This window comes from Ptychodera flava, chromosome 15, assembly GCF_041260155.1.
Source record: "Ptychodera flava strain L36383 chromosome 15, AS_Pfla_20210202, whole genome shotgun sequence".
NCBI classification, from domain to species: Eukaryota; Metazoa; Hemichordata; class Enteropneusta; family Ptychoderidae; genus Ptychodera; species Ptychodera flava.
Window position 1 is genome coordinate 7,296,900 of NC_091942.1, and position 27,784 is coordinate 7,324,683.

General features: G+C 38.3%; 1 protein-coding gene across 1 annotated transcript; it reads right to left on the bottom strand.

The window, feature by feature from the left end:
• Positions 1–911: 911 nt before the first annotated feature.
• LOC139151055 (solute carrier family 23 member 1-like) lies at positions 912–27,768 on the bottom strand. The gene is made up of 13 exons (XM_070723583.1): positions 27,678–27,768; positions 24,224–24,446; positions 23,860–24,023; positions 19,623–19,717; positions 18,938–19,008; positions 18,260–18,441; positions 11,659–11,785; positions 11,201–11,357; positions 3,240–3,490; positions 2,697–2,826; positions 1,996–2,139; positions 1,464–1,559; positions 912–1,240 (listed from the first exon to the last, which is right to left on the bottom strand). Exons 2-13 carry the CDS (start codon positions 24,422–24,424, stop codon positions 1,065–1,067), a joined length of 1,794 nt encoding a protein of 597 aa, XP_070579684.1. The 5' UTR covers positions 24,425–24,446; positions 27,678–27,768; the 3' UTR covers positions 912–1,064.
• Between the last annotated feature and the right edge of the window lie 16 nt (positions 27,769–27,784).

Below are 27,784 nucleotides of genomic sequence, written 5' to 3' on the forward strand. Positions count from 1 at the left end.
GTATATATGGAGTGTTTTTCATTGCGTGAGGCATTAAGTGTTGCAGAAATGTCATACCAAAAAAGACAAATAAATCGCGTCAACTGCCTCTCTTTTACTGTATCAATGACCAAAACAAACCACTTTTTCTTCTCTGCTGACACACCCACTTTAACAGTCAACCTGTATCTGGCAATGACAGAATCCAAATGAATCGCTGTTGCCGTAAACTTTCGCATGTATAGATATGTTTGGAAGGACATACAAGTTTAAATACAGAAAAAGTTATAGACTAATCTTTTATACTGCATTGTCAGTGGAGTCTCATTTTTAGTTTTTAGTCATGATGTGAAAAGGCCCTCGTAAAGCTAATGTATACCTTATCAATTGTCACCAAATAAAATAAACTCACAATAACTTAAGCCTTTTCAAGTAGTTTCATGCATATATGAAAAGGCGCGAGCTAGAAGATCGGAAAAAATACGTTTGTAAATTTACATATTTCATCTTGCACAACTGACATTCTGCGCATAAAAACGTTCAAAAGTAAGTATTATCTCGAGTGCACGAGATACTATCTCGCGGCCACGAGAAACTATCCCACGCGCACAAGATTGTATCTTGTGCGCACGAGATGATATTTTTTTTCAAAAATGGCCCTAATGGGTTTTCATTGGATTCAAGTAGATTTCTATTCCCCTAAGTGTGCTATTATTTAAAGTCTTTTTGCTTTGAGAAGAAACTTGTTCCAATTTCAAATGACCGTGGTTTGGATTAGCTGAAATTTCTCTCAGAGATGGAATTTCATACGAACTCCAATATAGCTAAAGCGAAGGTATGGTGGGAATAGACATTGTTTCTGATAAATTTCTTTGCAACGTATCCAATGAAATACAAAGTTGCGATGCAATGTATACGATTAAGAAAGTATGCATATTTCTATCTTTATTGCGAGGTATTTTAACACTCATAACTGGTCTATAATGGATCTGCTGGATATTTTTTGCGATGTTTGTGATTGAAAGCGTTTGTTTTGGAAGATATTGCGGTATCGTCTAATCATTAGAGACAAAAACTCCGAGCTATCACTCTTCCTTCTTTCCAAATGTTGGACAGACGGGAATGTAGCGGGTCCATTTCCATCCTCGGACACGAGACATACCAAATGGCAGATCGTATGATTCGGCCTCCAACTTTCTCCCGGCATCCTGAACATCATCCGTTCTCTGCCACGTCAACAAACCTCTTTCCTTGGCCGTTCCTGCGAAGAGTTTGTAAAATTAGTTGACTTAGCCTCCTTTAATTTAATATTTGTAACCGTTAAATATGAAATCATCTTATGCTTTCGGTTTGTATAACATTTACACGTCATTTGTGCGGCATCACTTTCCTTTTCTTTTTGTCTCTCTTTTAGGAGCAATTGAATTAGTTTTCTTTAATTTAGGACTAACTGAATTTTTTGTCACTGGTCCAGACTCACTTACCGGGAACTGTGTTGTCCAAGACGAACCCGACGAAACCGGCAATCAGCATCCCAGTTTTCATTATAATTTCAAGAACTTGGTCTGCCTCAAAACTTCCTAGAATTAGGATGTAACAGAATACCATGAACAATTGTGTAGTTGATGTACGCATGCGTATTTGTTGTAAGGACTCATGGTGTAAAAATAAAACGGAAATGCAAAGAGCTGTTTTTTGACCGATGATTTAATTTGATCCATCGCATGCTTTAAAATGAAATATTACTATATATCGTTTACATGCATGTTCTTTCTGTAAATTATGGAGATACACTGCGTATTAAGGCCAATGGCTCGTCGTATTAAATAAAATATCATCATCATATCATATCGCCGACGTTAGATTTTTGAAAGTGACCAGATTTATTATTTCTTGAAAGTGAATCGCAGTGCAGTGCCCTTTTCTCTTGAAAGGTCGAAAGCATAAGGAGTGACCTCTATAACTGTGTGAGACGGCAACTTGTTGTGGTAGATCCCATCATTGGCAGCTGCCTACCTGTCTGAATGATGCCTGGCTCTGAATTCAAATAATCCGGTATCATTATTCCGCTTACTACAGCGACTCCAAAAATGAATAGGTTCCTTGTGGAGGTCATGTCAGTATGGCGAAGATTCGAGACACCGATAGCAAGAGTTATGCCTTTGAAAAATATAAAATATGAGATACAAAAGGGCCGAACAAATACCAGGTGGCGAGGATTGATAGTGACTCAAATCCGTGCCTCAAAATGCCGTTCCTTTCCGAGTTTTTCAAGGAAAAAGACATCCAGTTTTGACCTGTCTAATGTATATCAGTGAATCATCAAATGGACAATTTCGTTCACATCCGACATGCAGAACACTGCCGAGGTCAAGGTTAATATATTCTTTCAGAGATGTTTTGACAAAGAACACCTGATTATTATTTCGCATTTAGTTCAGTCAAGTAATATTCACTTTGATCGAGGTGGGCAATGTACTGACTTTTGTTAAACGATTTAACAACTTAAGTAGATCGTCCATTTGGCATGCGCAGCTCTCTTTAGATCTCATTAATCTCATGGGAGTTTGTGAATTACGTATACTTTGACGTTGAAGTTGAAATTTTGGAATGCTTTGCTTTCGATTATGGTGCAACCAAAATTAAGTGACGACATTGCACTCTGTAAACGTTGCAAAAACGCTACATTCACCCGGATTTATGTATTATAAGGATACCTGACAAGACCCACATGACGCCACCAATTATCGGCGTTGGCAAAGATGCTACGACTGCTCCTATTTTGCCTACAACAGCAAATACGAAGAGGAGAGCGCTCGTCCATTGAATTACACGTCGGCTGCCAACCTGTTAGGAGTACATAAAGTTAACAAACTTCAATAATCGTACGCTGCTGAACATGCTGAGTTCAGCAACCTTGCTTTGTTTTCTCCAGTGAAGAAGAGTGATATCATAACGATACTATTGCAAACGTTTGACGTTTAATTATCAATCCCCGACTGCCTTTTAAAGGCACAGGAAGGCTAAATTATTGATGCCCAAGCTGTGTTTAAGCATACTTAACAGCTTATGAGGTTACCAGAATGGTTAAAGAATGGTTCAAGATGTGCTGGGGATTATCCTCAGATTTCATACACTAAAGTTCAGCAGTAATTTAGAACAATTGAAAATCCGTTACAGGAACAGTCACTTTTAAAACAGTTTTTTTTTAGTGATGAAAGAGGGTAGTACATCAAAGATTTTGCGTCTAGATGCAATACCTTAGTGATAGCAATGGCACCAACGTTTCCTGAGTATGACGTCACTCCAAGCGAGCCCCACATTCCTGCCAGTAGACATGCAAAACCCTCCATCGAAATGCCCCGGTTGATGGCGTGGCCCGGTGGTGAGGGCGCTCCTGACATAGCAGCGCAAGCGTAGTAATCGCCCATTGACTCGATGATAGACGCCACTGAACCAGCACACAAGCCAATCACCGCCGCAACGCTGACTGTTGGTAGACCCCATCGGACTAAAAGACGAAGGAGTGGATTTTGTTAATATTTTCATAGTACACTTTTTGACAATGTTAGGAAAGGGTTTAGAGGAACATCGTCCTTCAATAAAAAATAACATTGACCTGAGTGAATATGCTGAATATCTAACAAGTGTACCCTATTAGTGGTGGCCCATTTGATTTCGGGAGGTTGGGGGCTGATGGATTTTCGAAAAAAAATATAGTTGCCGGCCAAATACTGAAAAAAAATTGTCTCTCCAGAAGGGAAGAAAAAAAATGGTTCTAGGAAGGCTCTAAAAAAATTGCTGTGATGCACCCTTGGGTGGTAGGCCAGCATTCAATGATCTCTGGAGCTACCGCCTACGGCGGCATTTTTGAACAAGAATCTTTGAACACCGATTGAATTATATTGTCTTTGGAGCTGCTGCCAACGGCAGCGTTTGAATGGGTATCTATACAAGCAGAAACCTCTTCCCAGTAGCATGAATAACGGTCACTTTGTGTGGAGTGACCGTGCATACAGAGTGACTGATCATGAATGTGTACTTATATTCTGCTGCTGCACTCCCCGACTGCAAGGCTGTGTTATAAATGCAATGCTGCCGGTGTTAGAATAAATGTGAGAATGTTTGTAAAGTCTACAAAAGATATTAAAATCAATGAACAAACAAAAACAAATAAATCTCATTATAAAGCTGTAACACTTTATCAATAGATATATGTCTATTATAGTTTAACATTTTGTCTCAAATTTTACTAGAAAACAAATCAACTGGTGAATGTCTATCTCAAGTTGTATAGTATTGAACTGCCATTCATATCTCAGTAAATATGTATGATTTGTGATATTCATGGGTGTGTACGTGCTTTAACTCAAGTCTTCAGTAGCATTTGTTGATATTGCCTTCGTAATGTACATTAAACAATGACCGAAAATATAAAGATAAGATTTGTAAATTTCCAGATAGGGTCAAAATAAACAATATATATTACTGTATACAAAAAATCCTTCGTAAAAAATATCAAATAATAAATGAACAATTAACTGTGTTATACTCAAACAATTTTACAAATATTTTAACTTAAAATGTTTAAAGATGTATGGAAATCTATCCCAGGGCCTAGGAGTGGCACATGTAAAACAATGTGTATCTTTGCGTCAGAGGTGGAATAAACTATGAGTGTATCTATTTATCCAGAAAATCTTAATCCCGACTGCTATTTTTGTACGCTCATAGAGCCAGTCGACGTTAGGGACACAAAAAACAACACGAGGAACAAACAGGCGAGGGTTTTGACCAAAACGTAGCCGGTACTTCATTTATGTCTGTAACTCCATACATGAAAATATTCGTAGCTTGACGCACTTTGAACATAGCTCGTAACAAGGGACAGTGGAAAACAAATGGAACTTCGTGTATAACTATAACAGCCACTCATGTAGTTGGTGCACAGTGAAGATTTTTCCGATCAACAACTTTGACGGATAGTGGACTGACCATTCCTACCGCAATTGTTATCTCCCTCCATTCAGCACAAAATTTTCGTACGGACTGTTGATGCGGTGTTTACAGTTGTTACGTGGTGGCAAATCCTAGTCGTATTTGCGACTGCTGCGTAAACAGTCACTGAATAAACTTTGCACGCATTTACGAGCACTGGATATTTTTACCGTTTTTAATCGAAAAACGTCCGTATACGCGTATGACGGTGACAAAAACAACAAAGGAATCTGGCGTATATTGTTACTGAATTACTATGATCAAAATAAATTCACCAAAATGCAGAACTCTGTAGGTTTCTAGACTAAAATACCCCAAACCGACCAGATCTCTGTCAACTGTGCCGGGCTCGACATCTACTCTATCAGCGTCAACTCGAACTTTCACTCCAGACAACTTTACCCCACAAACTGAGAATATACTAAATTTACCTTGAAAAAAATTCAAAATGTGTATCGCATTGAAAAAATCTTACCGGGGCCACGGAAAAAATTAAAAAACCAACAAATCCCAACAGAAACAGTGGAATGATCATTAGTGTGCAAGGTCGCTGTACTATATGTCAGGGTAAAAAAATTTTAGCTTTGAAATTTCTGGACGGTACAAAAGGCGGGGCAGAATTAGACAAGATTACGACCAATGTGTTACCGTCGATGGTGCACAACGTACTGTTGATAGGCAAGGTAGTTCGGTGTCCTGTGAGAACACTATTACCAATATACCACGGCTGTTGATTTGAGCTTCCTCCGATCGAAAATTTTCAATACAAAGACATGATATCAATAATTTTGCGACATTATAAGTACCCGCTGTCTTCTCGCAAAATAGCTGCGATCAAGATCATTATGATAGAAGCAATTGACCGCCGAACACCTGCTTGCCATTCTTATACACAACGTGTAAAAATTGATTATTTCTGCTGATAAATAAGACAGCAAATATTACAATGTGAATTTCTTACTATCTTCCTCGCAATGGGTTTACATCTGTGTCAGATTTAATCACGGTCACTGGACCATTTCTGACTATTTTTACAAACAAAGAATCAGTTCACACTCATCGTGGGAACACATTGCAAAGACGTTCAAAAAATTTTCATCACATGAAAGATTACCATAATCCCTGTTTCAAAGATGTAGAAAATGTATAATGTGTTGTTCATCTTGTAAAATCCCGAAGTGTAGCCTCTAAATACAAAATGATTTTTCTTCTGAAAAACTTCCCGACAACTTTACAAGCACACTCCGGTCATCACATGACGGTTGTAACCGTACATGTGCTGCCGCCAATGGAGAATCAAAAGACTTCAAATCAAAAGCCAAAAAGTATAGAAAAAATATCAATATCCAAGCATTGTAAAACAGAGTAATTTAGATAAGGTCAGTTTATTGTATATTATAAAAAATCTCCATGCCACTCGGAACAGCGTAACATTATGATCTCACTCGTTCGAATACTACACTCAGACGGTAGGGTAAAAATGGGAACTCAGATCGTTATATATGGCTTCCGCCGAGCGAGTCCGCTTAGCTAAAGACTGTAAAATGACCGTAATTATTATTGCTATACTCTCTGTAAATTTTGCCGACTATTCGCTAGTAGTTGTCGAGTTTCTTGAGTTTGTCCGAAAACTATTTCTGACGTAAGTTTCAAGACACCTGAGTGCGAACGTAATCAGTCACAGACAATCGAGGAAGAACTTAAGAGTCTATTAATCTGCGAATTAAATGAATCCTAAGTTACTATGAAAGTAAAATAGGTAATGTTGTGCCCTGGTTGGGAAAGAAAAGTTGATTAAAGAGGCACTCCCATTTTGTAACATTTTTAAAACACATTTTTTAATGCCAACAGTCGATATTTGACTTGGCGACCGCGCGCGGATCGCGAGATATCGATAAAAACATGTCATTTCCCGAGCGTATTTTTCACATCCCGAAGTTTTGCGATCGTTCTAATTTTGACTCGAAATCCCCCGAAGGTTTGTTGTTGTGCTGATTGACGATATTCTAGGGAGTCTACAATAAGTTCGAACGACGCAATTAATTTACTTCCCACTGCAAAGACTTTATATACAGCATTACGCCTTTACCTCAGGTAAGTTTTTAAAAACTTCTCCTTAGTTTTTGTCGTTTTCATTATTCTAAATCGGTTGTATTATATTTTTAACCAATATCACATAAACATCTCAGTTTTTACATGTCAAATATAAGCCGCCTCCGATGACTACATTTTGTCGTCTGCCACACAGTACGACGTGCGCGTGGTATGCGCGCGTGGCATGCGTCTATGCATATCACGCGGCGGCCGCTATGTATCAACCGCACGTAACTGTGCTAGTCAACTTTGCCAATTCTGGTGGAATCAGCAAAAATTGTTTTTCGTTTATATGCCAAGTCAGTAAGACTCAGCTTTCTCCCATCGGCCATGACCGATCACCGACGCCAGTGGTACTGTGGCGTACAGCAGCGTCAGCGTAGACTCGTACTCCATAGCTTAGTTGACAATGGCCCCAGTGCCGAACGTTCAAGTTTCTCTTTTTGGTCAAATCCGACAGAGATGAATCAATCGCGATTTAGTTTCATCGCCCCGACCCGACAGGAAATAATGCAGCTCATGGACACCTGTATAATCGTGGCGTGAATGTATCCAATGGCCGTCCACTGCATGGGCCATTGACCGTGCATCGCCAGCAAACAACGGTTTTGGACGTCACGAGAGCATTTTTCGCAGTCTGTGAGCGGTTGAGTGATTTGGGTAGGCTGCATAGATCGGAATCGAGTCGATTTCGGCCGAAAACAGTTAGAAAAGTAGTTTTTCGTGCTCCGTCCAAATTGGATCCGCATGTTGCCGGTTTTGTCCATGGCAATCAGCAGAGCTGTGGTGGGAGGCCGTATAACGCCGGGAACACACGGCATCGTACGCAGGGCTAGGCCACAACATACTTCCAAAAGAGATCTATCGTAAAATATCGTACTGCAGGTCAACATGCACATCACTCATGGCATCATTTTACAAGTGGTATAGCCACAAACTGATGACGTCAAATCACCATACACAATACACAGTGCTGCAATTACAAGGCATCTGTGTTTGGTGTACGGCGATTTGACGTCATCAGTTTGTGGCTATACCACTTGTAAAATGGTGCCTCACTCATTCATAGTCCTACAGGTACACAGTCAACAAACAGACAGGGAGAGGCAATCTGCTTGAAACCATGAAATAGTCCGTTTGTGTCTGAACTCATCTGAGACTCGTGTTCAGTAACCGTTGGTCAAGTATTTTGTCAGATTTGCTCAGTTGTAAGAATCGTTAATTCATTGTTGATATCGTAATCGATCCGATGTACACAACAAAAGTTTGATCGTTTTGCACCTTTGTGCGTCCCTTCGTGATTGGCAGCTGTTTGAATGCTTTCATCTATTGTTTGTCGGACCCTTCGAACACAGCATCGAAGCAGTTTTGGAATCAAAAATCAACTTAACATGGAAAAAATGAGAAATTTCGCCAACAAGGTGATGCCACAAGTATTCACAAAACGTAATATGTTGGAACAGTGCTTTAATTTACACCATGGTTGTTGAAAGCTCCAGATTTTCGGGAGCATTCATTGACGCGGTTACCATGTGCCACTCATGATGGATTATGAATGCCCAAGGAGATAGGAGGTATTTATGGGCTCCCCTGCCTTTAACTACTTTTTAAAACAAAACTAAAGATAATGAAGAAAAATTAATTTTAAATAGACATTGCAAGATATAAGCTCTAAAGTAAGCAACACACATATGTGAGGTCTTTCTAATATGCCATTAACATTGCTAAAAAATACAAGCCTCTTGTGATAGCCTCGTACGAAGCCGACCTAAAAACAGGTTTGATAAAATAAAATATAAAATTCAACTCAAGAGATACACACGAAAGTCAACTCAGTACACGTCTTGTTACTTGAACTTTACGAAAGCAAAATATATTGCAAGAACATGCAAGAAACAACAAACAACCATACCTTTACAACAACAAATAACTAGCATACCAAAAAAATCAAACTATACTATGTACAAACAATGACATCAATACGACATCAATGTTCGCCCCAGGATATTCAAGTAGAGTTGTGGCTAATTTGCATAACAATAAATGTAATTGGTACGGTAATGAATTTCTATTGTTTACGAGAAATTAAAGAGTGATTTTTTATTTTTAAAAATTGCTTTGACTCTACTGGTATAAAATTGCTTTGCTGCAACCACTGGAAAAAAATCTGCAAAGGTAGGTTAAAAAAAATTGTCGTCATGCCCATTTCTTCCAGCTCCCGAAATCAAATGGGCCACCCCTTACCATTGACAACAACGTAAGGTATACGGAAAAGAGCAATTTCTTCCATTTAAAGCCACATAATTCATGTTCTTAGAATTAGAGTGTGCATCATTTTCTTTACCGGAGGAGATATTGTAAGCACATAAAACTTTGAATGAGAATTCGCTATTACACCACAACTATTACAGCCAATGTTATCGTCACAAAGCTTCTGAATTAGATCATCAATGTTAATGTTAAATAGGTAAGGAAAAAACACGCAACCTAGCGTTATACCATTACTTACAGAGAAGCAATGAGACATTGAATTTCAGTGTTTTAAATCTATACCTTGTAAATTTTCGCTTGGTGTACATCTCGATGTCGGAGGAAGATGTCGACATATGTGTAACCTTGCTACAAATATACCGTGTTGTCGAATTCTTTTTAAGGCGATACGCGCCTCCCGATTAATATTTCAACCATTCTCTTTAAAAGTCAAGGATGAAAATCGGGGTGTCATAGTGGAAATTACGATAGTAGGGAAACAAATTATCAAAATTGTCGTCATCCTAGTGTTAACTCTATGGAGAAAAATAAAATTCCGGATTTAAAAAAACTAAGATGGTGAAAAGCTGAAACCTACAAAACAGTTTATACTGGCTATATTTAGCGAAAGCGCATTAGTGTTGCAATTCTGGTGCCTATGCTTTCAAGGCTCTAGAATCCTTTCGTATATCTACATGTATATCCCCCTATTGTTAAGGAAGCATGCTTCTCCTTGACATACTTTTGGAAGCTCCGAAATTTACAATTTATTTTCCGATCTACAGTTTTGTGTGTTCATTTTGATCTTCTTGGAGTAAGTAAAGATTTCACTGTCTTATATTTGCGAAAATAAAAATATTACGTTTCCGAATAACAGGAATGGTGGCAATTTTGAATTTCGAAAAACGTTAAGGTTCCAAGACAAGTAATTGCCTTTTTAAGTTAACAATTCTCCAGTGGTTAATAAGCTCAGAACCCCCTTAGATTTTGTGTCCGGAAAGCATATATATAGGGAAACATTTTTGTTACTATAGTGTCACTATTGTTTACATAACTCTCACTTGACAGGTAATTTGCACAACCTTTCAAAAATCTGCTTTCCCTATCTTTTGTTTTACAATGCTTTGAGATATGTGGCTGAAATTCGTGTGAGTGCAAGCGGTCCTTAGGATCTTCCGAAGTATACCTCAGAAATGTTTTAAACCTTCTAAAACAATTGTCATTTCAGAAAATCTTCCAGAGTTATACTTTGGAAGAGCGTTGTGCATTCCAGGAAGTTTGAGTATTTTGAAGTATTAAAACAAAACATAGGGAAAACAGAGTTTTTAAAGGTTATGCAAATTACTTTTCAAGTGATATTTATGTAAACAATCGTGACACTGTGGTTACCAAAATGTTCCCCTATATCAAGGCTTTAAAAAATGAATAATCTACGGGGGTTTTGGGCTTATTAACCACTAGAGAATTGTTAGATTACAAAGTCAATTACTTGTCTTGGAACGTAAAATCTGTTGTATTTGTTTCTACATTATACAAAATTTTCTTGGTGACTCCCGCCTTTATTCTTAATTTTAAACGAGAGCATGTGAAAGTTTACTTGAGGAAAGTTTGAGCAAAAGTTTGTCTTAATTTCAAGGCGCATACTACCTTAACTGAAACTAGCGATTCGCGGTCATGTTGATATATCTTAGGTCTTTGACAGAAGATGATTTTCATCGGATGGGTAATGTATAATTTTGTGACTTCCAATGATTGTGGAATTTGCATGAAATGATAGAAAAGATGAGGCACCCATACACAAGTTCGTTTGCTGCTTATCGAAAATGATTTTCAGAAATGGTATTATTTTTAAGTGGCATGAACATCATTGTACACTCACAAGGACGAGGAAACCAAATCCACGGTATCGAAGCAATACTCTCAGCGTTTCGATCAGTTCTGGCTTGGAATGCCGGGTCCTTCGGATCATCGGGGAAGACATCGGTTATAGTCAGAATGTGGCAGACAAACCATGAGATTAACACTGACAAGAGGACCTGACAATATATATTTTGAAACAACATATTATACGAGAGAATAAAGTTCTTCCTGATGGTTTGAACGGTATTGCAATTTTTCATTGTATTCCTTATGTAACAGTGTTTGTTAATAAATCTGCGCTGTGCTGTTTGTGTTTGTTATCTCGAGAGAGTCAATACGTAATACATGACTATGATTTTCATTATGGTTTGGTACTATTTTTCTTATTCTTTGAATATATATTAGTGTTCTAGGAATAACATTTGCCTTATTTCTTAATGGCAGTGAAAAAGTAAACCAACTTCAGTTGTAACTTACAGGAAAAAGTGCGAAGATCTTGGCACCATCTACGAAACATTTCCTTTGCGTTTTAGGCGTGCACCATGGGTAGGGTACTTTGACTTTGTGCAAGTACTGGGAGAAAATGGTTGTCAGAGCCATAGAGCTGTGATTGATATTAAAAAGGCACGTTAGTGATGTAGGTCTCAAGGAAAGTTGCGTGCTGCCGTCTACATTTAACTATGACACTAACTATGATTCCTAATGCTAAGAAGATCAATACAGCTTCATAGTTGCGCATACTGGAGCCCAATCAGGTTGAGCAAAACAATATGTATTGTAAATATTCACCGAAAGCGCTTTATTTTATCAGCACAGCGGTATTCAGTAAATTATGTTTCGCAATAATATCTGCCATTAAACTATATTACGCAAGGCCTTTTTTCAAGTCAGACACAACAGCCACTCAACGTATGTGGTGGCAAAATATTTGTTACGCCGTCCAGTAAAGTTCGAACGTACTGTATCATCAAGATACATCGGCAAACTAATACCGATGAGACTGTGACTGTACAGGAAAGAAATGTGAAGACATGTTTCAATGATAGGTTTGACGATAACATGTAAGGGGGCATTCGTTATATACGGGGAGGGGGGTCGGTGGAAATCGAGGGGGTTGACTTTTACGAAACCGTTTTTAGGGGTCAAATTTTATATTCAATGATCGGAAGGGGTCAAATTTTACAAAGGTTTGTATGGAGTTATGGAAAAAAAATTGTCTTTGGAATTTCAATGAAATGTTGTTTGGTTCTCCATACATACTCTATGAGTAGTCTATAAGAAACTATGAACAAAACAAAAGGAAAAAAAATGTGCACACGAATCTAGTGAAGCTTACTCAATTTACAAGAAGTGAGAATCATTACATATCAATCAATGGGTTTAAGCTATCCCATTTTCTGTAATTGAAAATTGAGTTTGTTTTTCTTTTCAGCAATATAGAACTCGATCTGCCGGTTTGTTTTACATAGAACTTCATACCGGCACAGGAAGGTTGTTTATTCTGAACCTTACATATGTAGATATACCGTTTAAATAGCAAAATCAAATGATTCAGTGGCTGTTTACAATTTTCTAAGAAGCCAATAATGATATTTTTCTCGTTACAAGGTACGTCTTTCAATGCCTCGCAGTAAGTTTGCAGACTTGTCCAAATATCCTGAGCCTTCACACAATAAACGAATAGATGAGAAATTGTCTCTTCGAGCTCGCCACATAAAGTACAATTTGGGGAATCTGCTATTTTCCACTTGAAGAGTTTGTCATTTGTGGCCAAATAGTTGTGGAGGATTTTAAACTGGAAAGCACGCAGATCTGAAGAGAGTGAACATCTGAAGGCCAATGAATAGACCAATTTGCAGTCTTCCTCTGTCAAATTATATTTAGCCACAATTTTGGGTTTGGAAGAAGGTGGCCGAGATATTTTATTGACAAGCCTGCAGTACAATTTTTTAGACGTTAAAGAATCCAGAGACACACAAGTGTTATACCTTGTCCCTCTCTAACTTCTCAAAATCCCCAGTATTTAACATTGAACGCCAAGATAAAGGGATAGCGCTAATGATTCCATAAATCTTGAAGATTTGTAAACTCGTTAAACTTTTGTTTTTCCAGTAGTCCCAAGTGTGGAAATTTCCTTGGTTATCTAATAAATCTATAACTCTGTGAATTCCTTTGTCAACAAGTGCTTTACAGTATATGGGTTTTTGACCAATAAGAATGTGCCGGTTGTTCCAAATAACCTGGTTGGCAATTTGTTCAGGAGACGGCTCAAAATTGGTGAGATTTGACCATTGTAAAAACAATCTCCTTGTAAAAAGGGTGTATCTCAAGAGTATTGATACAACACGCATCAAAATTACAATACATTAGGTAATTCCCTCCTACTTAACTCAAAAAATGTGACAATATCTCCTTCCAACCGGAAGTTTGAATAGAGCCAAATCTTTTGATCCATTTGAATTTCTGGGCCAAAATAAATGGCACAATGTGGATCATTTTTAGTCCACCACTGTATATGTCTAAGATGAGAGCATCCCGTTTAACCCTATCTTTACCTTTCCAAATAAAATTAAATACAATCTCTTTTATTTCTTCGATAATACTCCTTGGAGTCGGTATCATTGTTGCGATATAAATGAATTGTGACAGACCAAATGTTTTCAAAATTTGAATTTTACCAATGATGTAAAGATCTCTTTGGAACCAAAGTGTGCAAAGTTGCTTCAATCTAGCTAATCTAGAGGTGAAGTTTTCTTGTGTAGCTTTGGTGTAATTATATGACATAAATACCCCAAGTATTTTAATACCATCTGAAAAATTTATATAAACTCTTTTCATCCTAGAATTGCAAGTACTACCTATCCAAAGGGCTTCTGTTTTTGCCCGATTCAAAACCAGACTAGAGCATTTGCTGAACCTATCTATTGACTGTAGAAGTTGATCAACTGAATTCAAAGAACTTAAGACAACTGACATATCGTCAGCAAATATAGCAAGCTTGATAGGTGTACCGCTATCAACCATGATACCTTGTATATCTGGGTTGTTCCGTATTGAAATTGCTGGAAGCTCCAGAGTTATTATAAATAAGTAGGGGGATAGGCGGTCACCCTGTCTAACTCCCCTTGTATCCGGAAAATAACCTGTTGTTGACCAAAAGTTCATAACACTGGCTGAAATATTATTGTAAAACATTTTGACCCAATTTATAATATCAGTACCGAAATTGAATGTTTCTATGGCTTTAAACATAAAGTTGTTGTCTATAAAGTCAAATGCCTTTTGGAAGTTGAGGGCTAAAATAATCCCTGGGATATTTTTAACTTTAGTATAGTGCATAATATCGGCAATTGTACGGACAGCATCACCAATATAGTGGCCTTTCACAAATGCAAATTAGTCTGTGTGAATTATTGACGGTAAGACTTTAGAAATCCTTTTTGCGATTGCTTTAGAAGCGATTTTGACATCTACATTGACAAGAGAGATAGGTCTATAGTTTCCCATAAGGGATTTATCTTTATTTTTTTGCAATCAGAGTAATTACCCTCTGCTTTTGTGAGGGAGACATCTGGCCAAATCTGAAGGAGTGGTTGAGGCTATCTACAAGAAGGTGACCAAGAACGGGACAAAACGTCGTGGAAAACTCGACTGTTAGGCCATCATTGTCAGGTGATTTGCCATTAGGGGAAGAGAGAAGCGAGTTATGGCATTCATTTACAGTAAGTTATCCTTCACAGGCAATTTTGAGAGTCTCCTCTAGACATGGAGCGTGTTCAGTTTCTAAAAAATATCTTGCATTTTCATCAGTATCTACTGTTTTGGCGGAGTTGAGGCAGCTATAAAATTTTCTAATCTCATAATGAATTTTCCTTTGGTCGGTGGTTTCTTCACCATTTTTCAATTTAAGTCTACGTACAGTAAATTTGGCTTTACGCGAAGAAATATCTATTACTTTCCTCACCATACTCATACCACGTACATTTTGATCTAAGAGTCATTCCCTTTGTTTTCTCTTCCCATAAATGGTCAAAATCTAATTTGGCTTGATAGTACTTGGCAAAGTCTGCATCATTAGGATTTGAGTCTATTTTGGATTCAAAATCGTTAACGATTTTTTCACATGCTTCCATGTGTTTCCTTTGTTCCTTAGCTTTAGTTTTTGAGTAGGACATGGAGAACTGTTTTATTTTTAACTTGATCCATTCCCACAGCACTGTAGGATTTGGGCTGTCAGACAAGATTTGTTCTTGCCAGTGATTTATCTCAGTTGTCGATGCATTGCAAAATTCGACATCATTACAAAGACCGTTGTTAAAGCGCCAGTAGGATGGACCATGTTCAAAACAGGCGCCGCTCTTGAATTCAAAAGTGATAGCAGAATGATCACTAGCCATTGATGCCTTAATAGTAACATTTGCAGCCTGGTCTTGTAATGTTTCTGAAATGAACCAATAATCCAGACTGCTCTGAATCAGCGGGTTTCGTTGTCTCCAAGTGTAGCGTTTTGCATTAGGGTTACTCACTCTCCATATATCAAGTAGTTAAAACTCTTCAATAAGTGAAGAAAATTATGACTGAACTGTTGGTCGATGTTTCAAATTACCGCCCGCCCTGAGTAAATTAGGGTTTATATATATGTTGAAGTCACCTCCCAGGACTACCAGGTTATCTACGTATATATTGTGAGTCGTTAAAAGATTGGCTATAGCATCGAAAAAACAACTCTGATTACTTGGCAGATTTGATGCATAGATGTTGAAAAAAGGGGAAGCGTTTGTCCTGGATTGTAGCAACTAAACATAAGTATCTACCTACTGAATCAGAAATCGTATTGTGAATTTCAATGTTGAGAGTATCTTTGATTAAAATTGTAACGCCGCAACTAAATTCCGTTCCATATGCGTAAAAAACATTGCCCTTCCATTGTTTATTCCAGACACATTCAGAGTCTTTTGTCGAATGGGTTTCTTGTAACATTATTACATCATAGTTAATTTTTACCAACCACGTAAAACCTTTTTCTGTTTGACATCGGATCTAATTCCATTCACATTCAGGGATAGCACACTAAAGTCAAGCTCAGTAAGGAGTCTGTTTTACAATATATCTTGAGCGTGTACACAAAAAAGAAAACAAACAAAAGGAAACACAGGCCATCTGGTCAGAAAAAAAGTAGACCAGGTGGCTGCGTACACGCAGTAGAAAAAATTTAGAAACAAGTAAAAAGCACAGAAAAAAAAGAGCACAAGAAACATTGACCAAAAAGCACACTGGTTGAAAACGTTCAGACTACAAGTCTATCAAGATCCTTTCCTTGCCTTACACACTGTAATTTACCATACTTATCTTCACACATGAGGACTGCGGGAACCAATGGGGGAATGAACGCTCTCTTATTTGGGTGGCGTCGGCGGAATTGGTCGCGTAATTTCCGTAGCTCTTTCCGCTGTTGTTGTAACGATGTGGTCATGTCGTCATTAATAAAATCCGGTGACTTGTTTCTCGATATTCCACTGTATTATTTGTCAGTCTACGTGGAGCTTGCTTAAGTAAGGAGACTCGGTCACTATAACGGAGAAATCGAACGTGGACAAATCTAGGATTTCTTCCTTTTGAGGCTCTAGTACGGGGGTTCTGTGCGCACGGTCGATTTCCCAATGTTCCGCTTCGGGTATATTCATATGTTCAGTCATTATTTTCTTCACCAACTCCAAACATCCGCCAGTCATATCTTTCTCCATTCTTTCTGGTATCCCAGTAAATATAACGTTGTTCCTTCTCTGTCTATTAGACAAGTCTTCGCAGCTTTCTGCCAATTTTTGGAGCTGGACAATGGTTGCTTTCGATGTTGCCGCCTGCTCGTCTATGGCTCTTTCTGTGTGCGTTACACTTGTTTCTAGCTCTTCAAGCTTTTCTTCCTATTTACTAAGTATTTCTTCAAGTCTTTTTGTTCTTCTTGAAGTATCAGTGACTATTTCGAGTACCGTGTCTACCTTGACCGCAAGAGACGTTGATCAGAATTCCTGTCTTTGTTCAAGGAGGCGTCAAATGAATCAATTTGGAGGTGGGGTTCTTCTTCGTCATTAGAGCCATTTGGAGTCACTCGGCCGCCATCTTTGCTTACTGACGTAGGGCTTTTCTTTGCCGAAGACTTGCCTGGTCCAGTTCTCTTTCTCGGGGGCATCTTTCCTTCCCTTGTCCTAAAAATAGTGTTCTTGTAACATTTACCAATCCAATCCCCGACATTCAGCGTGACATTTCCTCAATGAATGTAGTTTGACGTGCTGGTAGTCAGACGCGTGTTTCACTCAGTGTCGCATGGAGTACGCAACCTTTGACCTAGTGTATTGATGGACTCTTGATTATTGATATTAATGTACTTGATCAGACTAGGGTAGTTACCGGTGCATGTGTGAGCAGGAAATTTTATTTTGGAATTTCACCAAAGATGCTGATTCTCTTTACATTGTGGTATGTGAGGAAACTTTGAATATATATTTTACAATACAAAACTAGCTATTAAAATCTGTGCTTTAAAAAAAAAAAGTTTGACAATTGATATAAATGTACGTGACGGGAATATTATATTTAAAAGAGCAGATCTGAAAAACCAATATGATATTGGAATTTCACCCAGTGATTATTTGTAAAGTTCAAAAAGGACTCTTTGAAAGTTCAAAGGTCAAATGGGAAATTATAAGTCAATTAAGATATTATTGATACGGACTGTGACATCTGGGGGAGGGTCGCTGTTGTTTGAGCATGAAAATTTGGGTGGGTAACTCTTTTTCTTGCAACACTTTTGAAGGGCCTAATTTTTCAGCCCGGGTCAATAGGGTGCGAAGGGTTAATGAATCAAATCTGATGATTTGTTTGTTTTTTTTTTTTGTTTTTTTTTTTGGAGGGGGTTCATTTTACGATTGATGAATTGGGGGAGTCAAATTTTAGAAATTTGATTTGGAGGGGGGTCGCCTGTTACATTCCATTTGTTGCTCAAGTTCCATCGACCCCTCCCCCTCCCCGTAAAAAACGAATGCTCCCTAAAGGACAAGCGACGGAAGGAATGTTTACTTACAGAAAAGCTATTCCCCAATGGTTCTTTATATTAACCAGACTTACAGGATATATAGAAAGACCAATCAATGTTATAGTTGGTGCCACTGTCAGTGGTCCGACGTAGCGAATGACGAAGCCCATCACACCGGATAATCCCAGTAGCATTTGGAAACATGCCGCCACCAGCGTTGCCCCTTGAATCTAGTTAAGAGTTATTACGTCAAACAGCATCACTTAAAAGACTGAAAAACATAAGATTTATATAAGGTTAAAAAAATAAGATTTACCAATACGTGTCCGGCATATTTGATGACATTCTCGCAATGAACATGATTGGAACTAATTTGGGATAATTTGATGACGAAGCAATGTCTGTTTGATCTACAAATGTAAGCTCATCTGCTTTTCTTTTTAAGTTATACTCTCTATTTTTATGAGTAACTTGTAATATTGCAACATTAAGCTTTAGAGCACCTAACATTTTTGATAAATTTGAAAAATATGAAGATCCAATTATCCCACATTAGTTCCAATCGTGTTTACACTAATTTTTTCAATTCCATGACACAAAATGCAGTATTTCCTTACAAAGAGCACTTACACACATTGTTGTATTGTTTATGTTAGCGCCTTTGCAAAGGGTGGTTTTGACTAAAAGTCACATATAGAGTGACAAACGTTAAAGATCAAATCTTACCTCCCTGATTCTCTCACCATAACTTATCTCATATTCTAAAGTAGAATTCATCGTGTTATTCAAGCCAGGTTCTGAAAAAAAGGTACAAGGACATACATAAGCTTTCTAGAATCCAGAATAATTTTAAAATGCTGCATAGATGTAGACAGATGCAGAATCTTTTGTTTGACTCAGTTATGCTTGAAGCAAAAGGTGATGATGACAACAACTCGGAGAGATGTAACCAGATGTCTCGCAAAGTCAGATAATCTATAAAAGGAAAATTCTGACATAAATGTTGACGGATGGTTGCCTTTCTTTCTGCTTGTCAATGTTAAGCATGTTCGTTTATGTTTCTTTTTTGTATTTGGTTCTGCCTAGTTTTCTGTCTCTATGTGCGTCCCTGTCGGTGTATTTGTTTATCAGAGTCTCTGTCTATGCCACTGTGAGTCCGTCTGTCTACGTCCGTCTGTCTTTTGGGGCAGCGATTTGAATGACAGTTTGACTGTGATGCCATCGCTAGGCGACTGGGTGCCGTGCGTAGTGAGTACAAATTTCCTGTCTTTGTCTGTCTGTCTGTTTGCCTGTCTGTCGTCAGCAAGCCGTCCGTCCGCCCATCAGCCAGTCAGTCAGTCATTTGGTCAACCAATCTATCAACCAACCAACCAACCAACTAAACAACCAACCAACCAACAAGCCAAAGTACCTGTTTCAGGATCTGGGCACTTCCATGGCTGTGTAGACATGATGACACTTGCTGGTACATATAGAGCATTAGCGATTCCTTGAATGATGGGTAATCTGCACAAAAGCACAAAATTAGATGGGATAAATCTATCAATTTCACAATAACACTTTTGTGTGCCGTGAGTAAACGTCAGCTTTGGATGCTTCTCCTAAATAAACTGATGTTACTGTTTTGAAACAGTTAATAATAATTAATAATAATAATAATAATAATAATAACAAGGCAGTATTGCTGAAGGCAATGAGTACTTGGGCCATGATAGAGTAATTTTGAGGACAATACATACTACTATTCAAATATGGTCTCGAATTTCCTCCTGTCAATTAGGCATTTGATTAACTGGTTATTAAACGAAGCAATGGCATGACAACGGCAAAATATGTCTAGCAACTTTTGTGGAGTTTGAGGCAGGGGTTCTTTATTTATAGTGGAAATTGCTTAAACTCCTTAAATGTTCATATTACAGCAGATTTATTTTGTTCTCGATGGTAGATGTCTAATATTTAGATGGGCATATTTAGATTTCTACCCTATAGTTATCCCTATATACCAAAAATCGGACATCCAGCTCTATTGGCTTGCTCAGAATTAGATATGCGCATAATTAATGAGGTACAATATGTGGTGTCATAAGGTGTCCCATCATACCAAATATGAAGGGTGTAGCACTTGTGGTTACTGAGTTGTGGACAAATATATATATTTGAGGTCAAAGGTCATTGAGGTCACGTGACATTTTGTCAAATAATTGTATTGCTAAGTTATTCTTATATACCAAAAATCAGACCTCTAGCTCTATTGGCTCGCTCAAAATTAGATATGCGCATAATTAATGAGGTACAATATGTGGTGTCATAAGGTGTCTTATCATGCCAAATATGAAGGATGTAGCACTTGTGGTTACTGAGTTGTGGACAATATATATATTTGACGTCGAAGGTCATTGAGGTCACGTCACATTTTGTGATAATAATTGTATTGCTAAGTTATTCCTATATACCAAACATCAGACCTCTAGCTCTATTGGCTCGCTCAAAATAAGATATGCGCATAATTAATGAGGTACAATATATGGTGTCATAAGGTGTCCTATCATACCAAATATGAAGGGTGTAGCACTTGTGGTTACTGAGTTGTGGACAAATATGTATATTTGAGGTCAAAGGTCATTGAGGTCACGTGACGTTTTGTCAAACAAATTATATTGTTAACTTATCCCTATATACCAAAAATCAGACCTCTAGCTCTATTGGCTCGCTCAAAATTAGATATGCGCATAATTAATGAATACAATATGTGGCGTCATAAGGTGTCCCATCATACCAAATATGAAAGGTTTAGCACTTGTGGTTACTGAGTTATGGACAATAATGTATATTTGAGGTCAAAGGTCACCAAGGTCACATGATATTTTGTCAAAATGTCTGAGATATCTGCGTGAACTGATGGAATCACGGACGGATATGACCCAATCTATAAGCCCCCTCGACTTTATCCGTGGGGACAAAAAACTGTGTCACTGCATCCTTTAGGCAATATGAATACGATGAGAAACTAAATTTTTATTTTTCTTGGCCTTATACATGGGAGTCTATGGAGAACTGCCTTATACATGGGAGTCTATGGAGGTGTAAACTAAAAAGTCCTCTAACACGGCCAAATTCGATCGCATTGTGAAACAAATCGACGTGCATCTGTATGGGGTTGGGTACTATTCTTGTGCAAAGTTTGAAAGAAATTGACCTGGGCATGTCTGAGATATCTGCGTGAACGGACGGACGGACGGACTGTTATGACCAAACCTATAACTCCCCCAGGACTTCATCCGTGGGCACTAAAAACAACGCAACAGTTATTACAGCTACACCGGCGGTAGGTTCATATCCAGAGCCCCGTACGGTCTGCCGCCGTCGCTTGAAAACAATCTCATAAACCTGGCCATATGGGCAACTGTGTATGGGCAGCTGGATGCGTGACTTCCCGGAGAAGGAAGGCGAGCTGTCACGTTCAAGCTCAGGATAATTTGTCGATCAAATTTCAGTAAATTTACCTTACCTGGATGAAATTTTGTCTATAGGCTGAAATTTCGCCGAAGTTTGACAAAATTGCATCGATTTTTCAGGTTCATATCCGACATTTTTGAGTTTTGAGTGCAGACAGAAATAAGTTTTGAGGCAACATTGCTGCGACCCCATGTTGACCCCTAGCCCCGTGTATGATGCTATGTGCTACAGCTAACACACAGCATCGTATGCAGGGCTAGCGATAGAGTTGCCGACATCGACGGTTATTTTTGAGAAGTGAATAAAAGACTGTCATTTTTGGAAGCGATCGAGTAGCTGAGGTGGGCTGGGATACGACTTGGCCCAAGAACGCTGAATTTCGGCAGTAATTTGGCTTTTTACATCAAGTCCCAAAATGGATTTGAAGTCACCGACCCTACGTACGGGTCTTTGCAGGGCTGTGGTGAGCGGGGCGATTAGCTGTAGCGGAACACACAGCATCGTACGCAGGGCTAGTTGACCCCAAGTGAAAATGTGTTCGCGATCAAATCTTCCAATATTTTTTTCAGAATTTTCGACAAATTATTGCTTCTTAAATCTTTTGTAAAATATAAAATACTAAAATAAAAATGCGATGTGCCATGTCTCCAGATTTCTAAAATATCGTTCGTTGACCGTTCGACGGAATACTCATTTTGCAAACTTGTGACGCAGTTGAAATTCAATACTCTAGACATCCTCCAAATTATCCAACCATTCGCGTTAGAGTTCAGCTCGCTTAGAGTATCATAACATTCTTCGGCCTTCGTTTAGATCGACCCTAATCTCTCCCATTTAGGAAATAAATACACAAGCTACCTGACAAAACTTCGTGCACCATCCAGGACCAAACGCACTACAAATCTGTCTTGACGTCATCATCTCCTTACATGGTAATCGGCATACCGTATTTTTCAGCAGAGGAGACACAGAATACGTCGGAGTATTAAGTTTCAAAACGTATTACATTGTGTGATGTTGTCAAAAAAAGGTAATGTTACTGCAGTGGTATAAATTACAAAACACAAAAGTTCAAATCAGTTTATTTTGGACTGGCTTTACCCAACATTTCATATTGTTTCTTATGCCAGATTTGACCACGTGCTTACTGGCGACCCCTTTACATGCAAATTTTGTGTCAAATGGTGTGTTCTCCTGGAAAAACAAACGTACGATTTCTATATGAAGGAGGCGAAATTTGCCCTCAAACTCGACTCGAAACCACCCCTTTATGGGGTGTACCTACCTATTTTGAACGAGCTTCTCGAATCTGCAGCTCTATTTCGAAATGATGGTCTGGTTTTCTCAGCTCAAGGATAAGTGTTCTCCATCGCTGTGGGCATTACTATTCTCAAATGGGGGTACAGTTTCCAGTCGTAATGGTTTTCATTGTGTCCGGGATATAAAACCTTTCCTTTTAACCCTTTTACTTTGATTAACACTAGTCCACATCTTGTCAGCGATTAAACATGTTTCAAGTTTAAATGTTAAATTCTGGTCTCGAGCCCTCTTGTTCGACCAAACTGAAATTACCCCTCCCACTTTGGCTCGTCCAGTGGGTGTAGCAAGGGTCGTGCCATCGACTAGGAAACGGAGGGTGCATTAATTGTTGCATTTCGATGCACATTTTGATTATATTCAGAAGATTTTGTGGCAAAAACTCAGATAGAGAAGCATTAATATTCACATCTCACTTATTCAAGACTGGCTGAGAGCAGCACTTCCATTCAGTTAACATCATTACGCCATTTATTATGCCAAGAAAGATGAAGCCAAGACATTTTGCCCTCCCTGGTCTCAGCCAGAAATGGTTATACCTTACAGTTTTTTTCCCACGGAATGAAAACAAATGTACTTGGGCTGAGGCCCAAGTACAATAACAATAACAAGCTGACAGGTGAAAGCCCGGACAATAAAATATGCCATAGGTATTGAGTCATTACTATGTATAATTAAGACTAATCGCTATCTTTTTTACGAATACAGCTAGTTTTGTTGCAGTTACGTTTCCCACAATTGGGTAGGAGAAATGTTTTAGTTGAAGAAGAAAGCGATTAAATAATAACATGGTTGTGAGATGCATTCGCTTACACCGATCCCTTCTCACTTTTGTATAGAATATTTACAAGGCATGTTGTTATAAGGTGACCAACCTTGTGCCAAACGTGCTCTGCAAGAAAGTTCCCACAGATTCGATCAGGACTATAGAACTGAAAAGTTGAGCAATTACAGTGCTCTTCTCGTCGTCCGGCACACAGTACATGTTGGCCATGATGAAAGGAAATACTAATGCACTGCTGAACATGGTGAGATGTTGCTGAAAACAGTAAAGCAAACAAGATCAAGGAGTCGCACCGTGCATCACAGCAAAGCTACAATATTCAAGTAAGTGCAAGATACGCCTTCATAGTGAGTAATGGATAATGAGTAGACCTATGTGGAAGACGATTGTTCATGATTTGTATACTTGACAGTAATAAGATATTATTCTGACACATATCGGGCTGCGTTCCTTACCTGAAGTCCGAATAACAAGCACGCATACCATGGTGGTATATCATCTATGCTGTATTTCAATTTAGATCCGCCCGGCTGGTCGCTGTCATGTTGCCTAGGACTATCACCTTCGACGATCTCCGTTTGATCACGTTCATCTCTGATCAAGTCATCAATGCTGTTAAATTCCATCTGTACGCTCTGAACTTTTTCGGTGTCCATGTCTATGCACAGGATCTAGTATCTGGGCGATAAATTTTAGCATCGATTATCTAGACAAGGTCGCTCGTTTGTTGAATGTGATCCATGAGAAAATATGAAATTAATACATGTTCAAATTTTATGTTCTGTTTGTATAATTAAGTATCTTGTTCTGAAAGTTAAAACAAACACCAAGTTTAAAATCTTTATAACATACGATGTTTTTCATGTACGGCTTAATCAGTTTTGACTGGAAATAATAGCTCTTTCCAAAGAAACGTGTTTCCTCGCAAAGAAATGTGTCTCGTCGAGACACGCAGATGTGACGAAAGCTGGCCAGTTGCATCTCTGACAACAAGACAAAAGGGGATAATCTTCGTCCGTTCAGTAAAACTTCGCTTTTTGGCCTGTGAATAGTAGCATAAACTGGTCAAACTTCAGGACATAGCAATTCATTACCGCGAGTACTTCGGGTTAACTGGTCATGATTTCATTGCTGAATTTTACGGGTTCATATACTGAATGCTTTGTGTAAAGTAGGGCCATTATTTGTAACTTTTGACCATTTTTTACCTCGGAAAATTCCATGTTGGAGGCTCATATTTGTTGCAAAATGTTGTTTTACGAAGAACAAACATGATGTTAGTGATGTTATAGCCACATTCAACTGCTAATTTTTGTTCAAACGTGTTGCTCTTCCGAGCTCGTTTGTTGACGTCTAGCGTTCTCAGCGTGCTGCATTGGGAGAACGCAGATATGGTGACGCCGCGATCACGCCAGATGTACAAGTTCACGTTTATTGCCGGATCAAAACAACATTGCGTCGTGGATTGCCAGACATCTGGCTACGCAACGTGCTCGGACAATGGACTACGACGTAAGTACCGGGCATAAGTAATGAATATTTATTTTGAAATTGCTGTAAATGGCTCGCGCATGGTGCAGAAGAATGCCTTAGTTGCAATTCGCGTGTCAACAGAGTTTGTATTTCTGTCCGGACAAAAATTGAAATTTTCGTTGTAAAATCACATGTTATTTAGTTGTAGGGCACGTAATGTTTCCGAATAATATGCGATTCTCTGTTATTTGACAGGCTATTCAACATGAGCCAGTGATCATTTCAATCAAAACTAACGGAAAAATCGCCAGAAGATACAGCTAATGGAACTTAAAGTACTGTAAACTATAATCATTTGAATTTCATAATATTGGTTCTCGTGGCGTTAAACTTTTTAAGATAGTTCAGATATTGTGTTTTCTTTTTGCAACTGAATATGAATACTTTTCCCCGATCCTGTGGATTTTAGCTTTAACTAAACGTATCAAGTAGTTTCCTTAAAAATAGCATTTAAAGTTAACCTAACACAGACGAAAGTAATTATCTCCAAAGCAGGTGGATATTCTTCTATGACGTAAATAAATGTTGTATCAAATTGCGAATATCTTCTTCTCTTTATTTAATGCCGGCTTCGAAGTCTGTTGCCACTAAATGTTGAGCACTGCAAGCTAGAAAAGCTTTTCTGGGCCAACATGTTTACCTCTGATGTACTTGTAAGATACTTGAAGCTGAAAATCTTCCTTTTACCGTATGTTACAGCAGTGTTGAGCTTTGATTGACAATAAAAGTGGAAAGAGTCAATACTTTTTAAGTGTTTCTAGTATTAATGCGACAAACGTTGCTGTCCTGAGAGAATATACTAGGTATCCTACATACCCTTTTCAAGCTAAAATATTTATAAAATATTTGACAGAGCTCTGGAAGATTCCTAAAAATATATACTTAAAGAAATATTACGATATGTAATACGACATTATATTACCATGCCCTGCCTGTTGCATTTTGATTGGTCGAGCTGAACCACGTGACTGACCACAAATACACAGTAATGGTCTGTTTATATGGCAGAGAACAACTCAAAGTATCGTAACTTTACAGTTCAAACGTAAATCATAATCAATCACAAAATAAAATGGAGCACTCGTGGGCCAGGTTGAGATACTTTTACTGAAAATATTTCCAGATTTGCCAATAGCTTACAGCGCGCGTGACAGTGCGTCGCGCATTGCTCAGTTCTGGGGCACAGTTGTCGTTAACTCCGAAAATTTTCGCAAATTTTGACTTTTTTATTTTATATATCTCCGGTTCGTTGATAATATAATGGAAATAACAGACTCTGCACTGACCATTAACGTTTATTTATGGGTGCCTCGCCCGTTAATTTTTGGCTTTCCTCTCGCCTTTGCCCATAAATAAACGTTAATGGTCAGCGCGTCGCCCGTTATTTGTATATTGAAAAGTCAAATGCAAAGTCTAAGCCTTCATAGTGTTTCATGTTAAGACCCATTTTATTTGACAAACTTGCTTGAAGTATAAGAAGTTCAGAAATATTTTTTATGGAATTTTTGAAGTCTTGAGTATAGTGAATGGCGAAGCGAGTTTTTTACGATAGATAAGCCTGCATGCTACAAGGAATTGAAGATCTCTCTAGAACCAGAAAATATCTGTTTTTCTGTTAAAATCGCCCCATTTCCACAAATACCCCATCTTTCGCGCTGTTCCTCACACGTCTTACCGATTCAATTTTGCGATAGTTGTGCAACATAGTACTGAACCACAGTCCCTCTATGTGGATAGAGGGACTGTGACTGAACGGAATCAGAGAATGTGTTTATTGTGTGATAAATTCCCCACACTCTTTGAGTCTTTAAATAAATATATTGCTAGTATCTATTTCAATCCACCATCTCCAAGGAAAGTCGCTGAGAAATGAGACCACATGATGTCAGTATTAATCAATCATTAACAGTGTACAAATTTCATACCATGAGATAAGAAACTAGATCAAGTACATGTAACTCAAGGGTTATATATCGACAAAATTTCCTGTCAATCATCTATTTGGAATTCAATACGTATAGTATAATAGAGACTGCTGCTGATATTTGCCTAAGATTACCTCGGTTTATATGGCACCAACCTTTGACCCTTTTATGCCTCAAGGGTTTGAAGCAACCCAATTGTTTTCAACTTGAATCTTTAGACGACCCTCTACAGAGGGAAATGACGAAAGTCATGAGATGAATAGTTCTGACATTCTGAGCATGTGCTTTTACAGATACATTTGTTAAGATGATTAAATTTTTGCCTTACAGGTGATTTTTACAGGTGCTTTGTTGTTTTAGTTAATCAAGGTAACGGCTTACAGCTTGCGCTTTGGTTGTTATGGAATGCTGATATGACCATGACGGTCCAATAAATATTGTCATTACTTACCGAAAACCTCTTATTTTGCAGCCTCCAAACGACTAATAGAATCGGGACATTAATGTCCTTACTGACGATACCGTTCTTTGGTCTGTCCCCTTTTCATGTAATCATAA

Excerpts from the sequence above, each read along its gene's own strand:
- LOC139151055 (XM_070723583.1), bottom strand. The coding sequence starts at position 24,424 with ATGGACACCGAAAAAGTTCAGAGCGTACAGATGGAATTTAACAGCATT. Across the intron at positions 19,009-19,622 it reads GTGCCCAGATCCTGAAACAG|AACCTGGCTTGAATAACACG; the intron begins GTACTTTGGCTT and ends CCTTTTTTTCAG. Across the intron at positions 11,786-18,259 it reads CATTGGGGAATAGCTTTTCT|CTCTATGGCTCTGACAACCA; the intron begins GTAAGTAAACAT and ends TATCAATCACAG.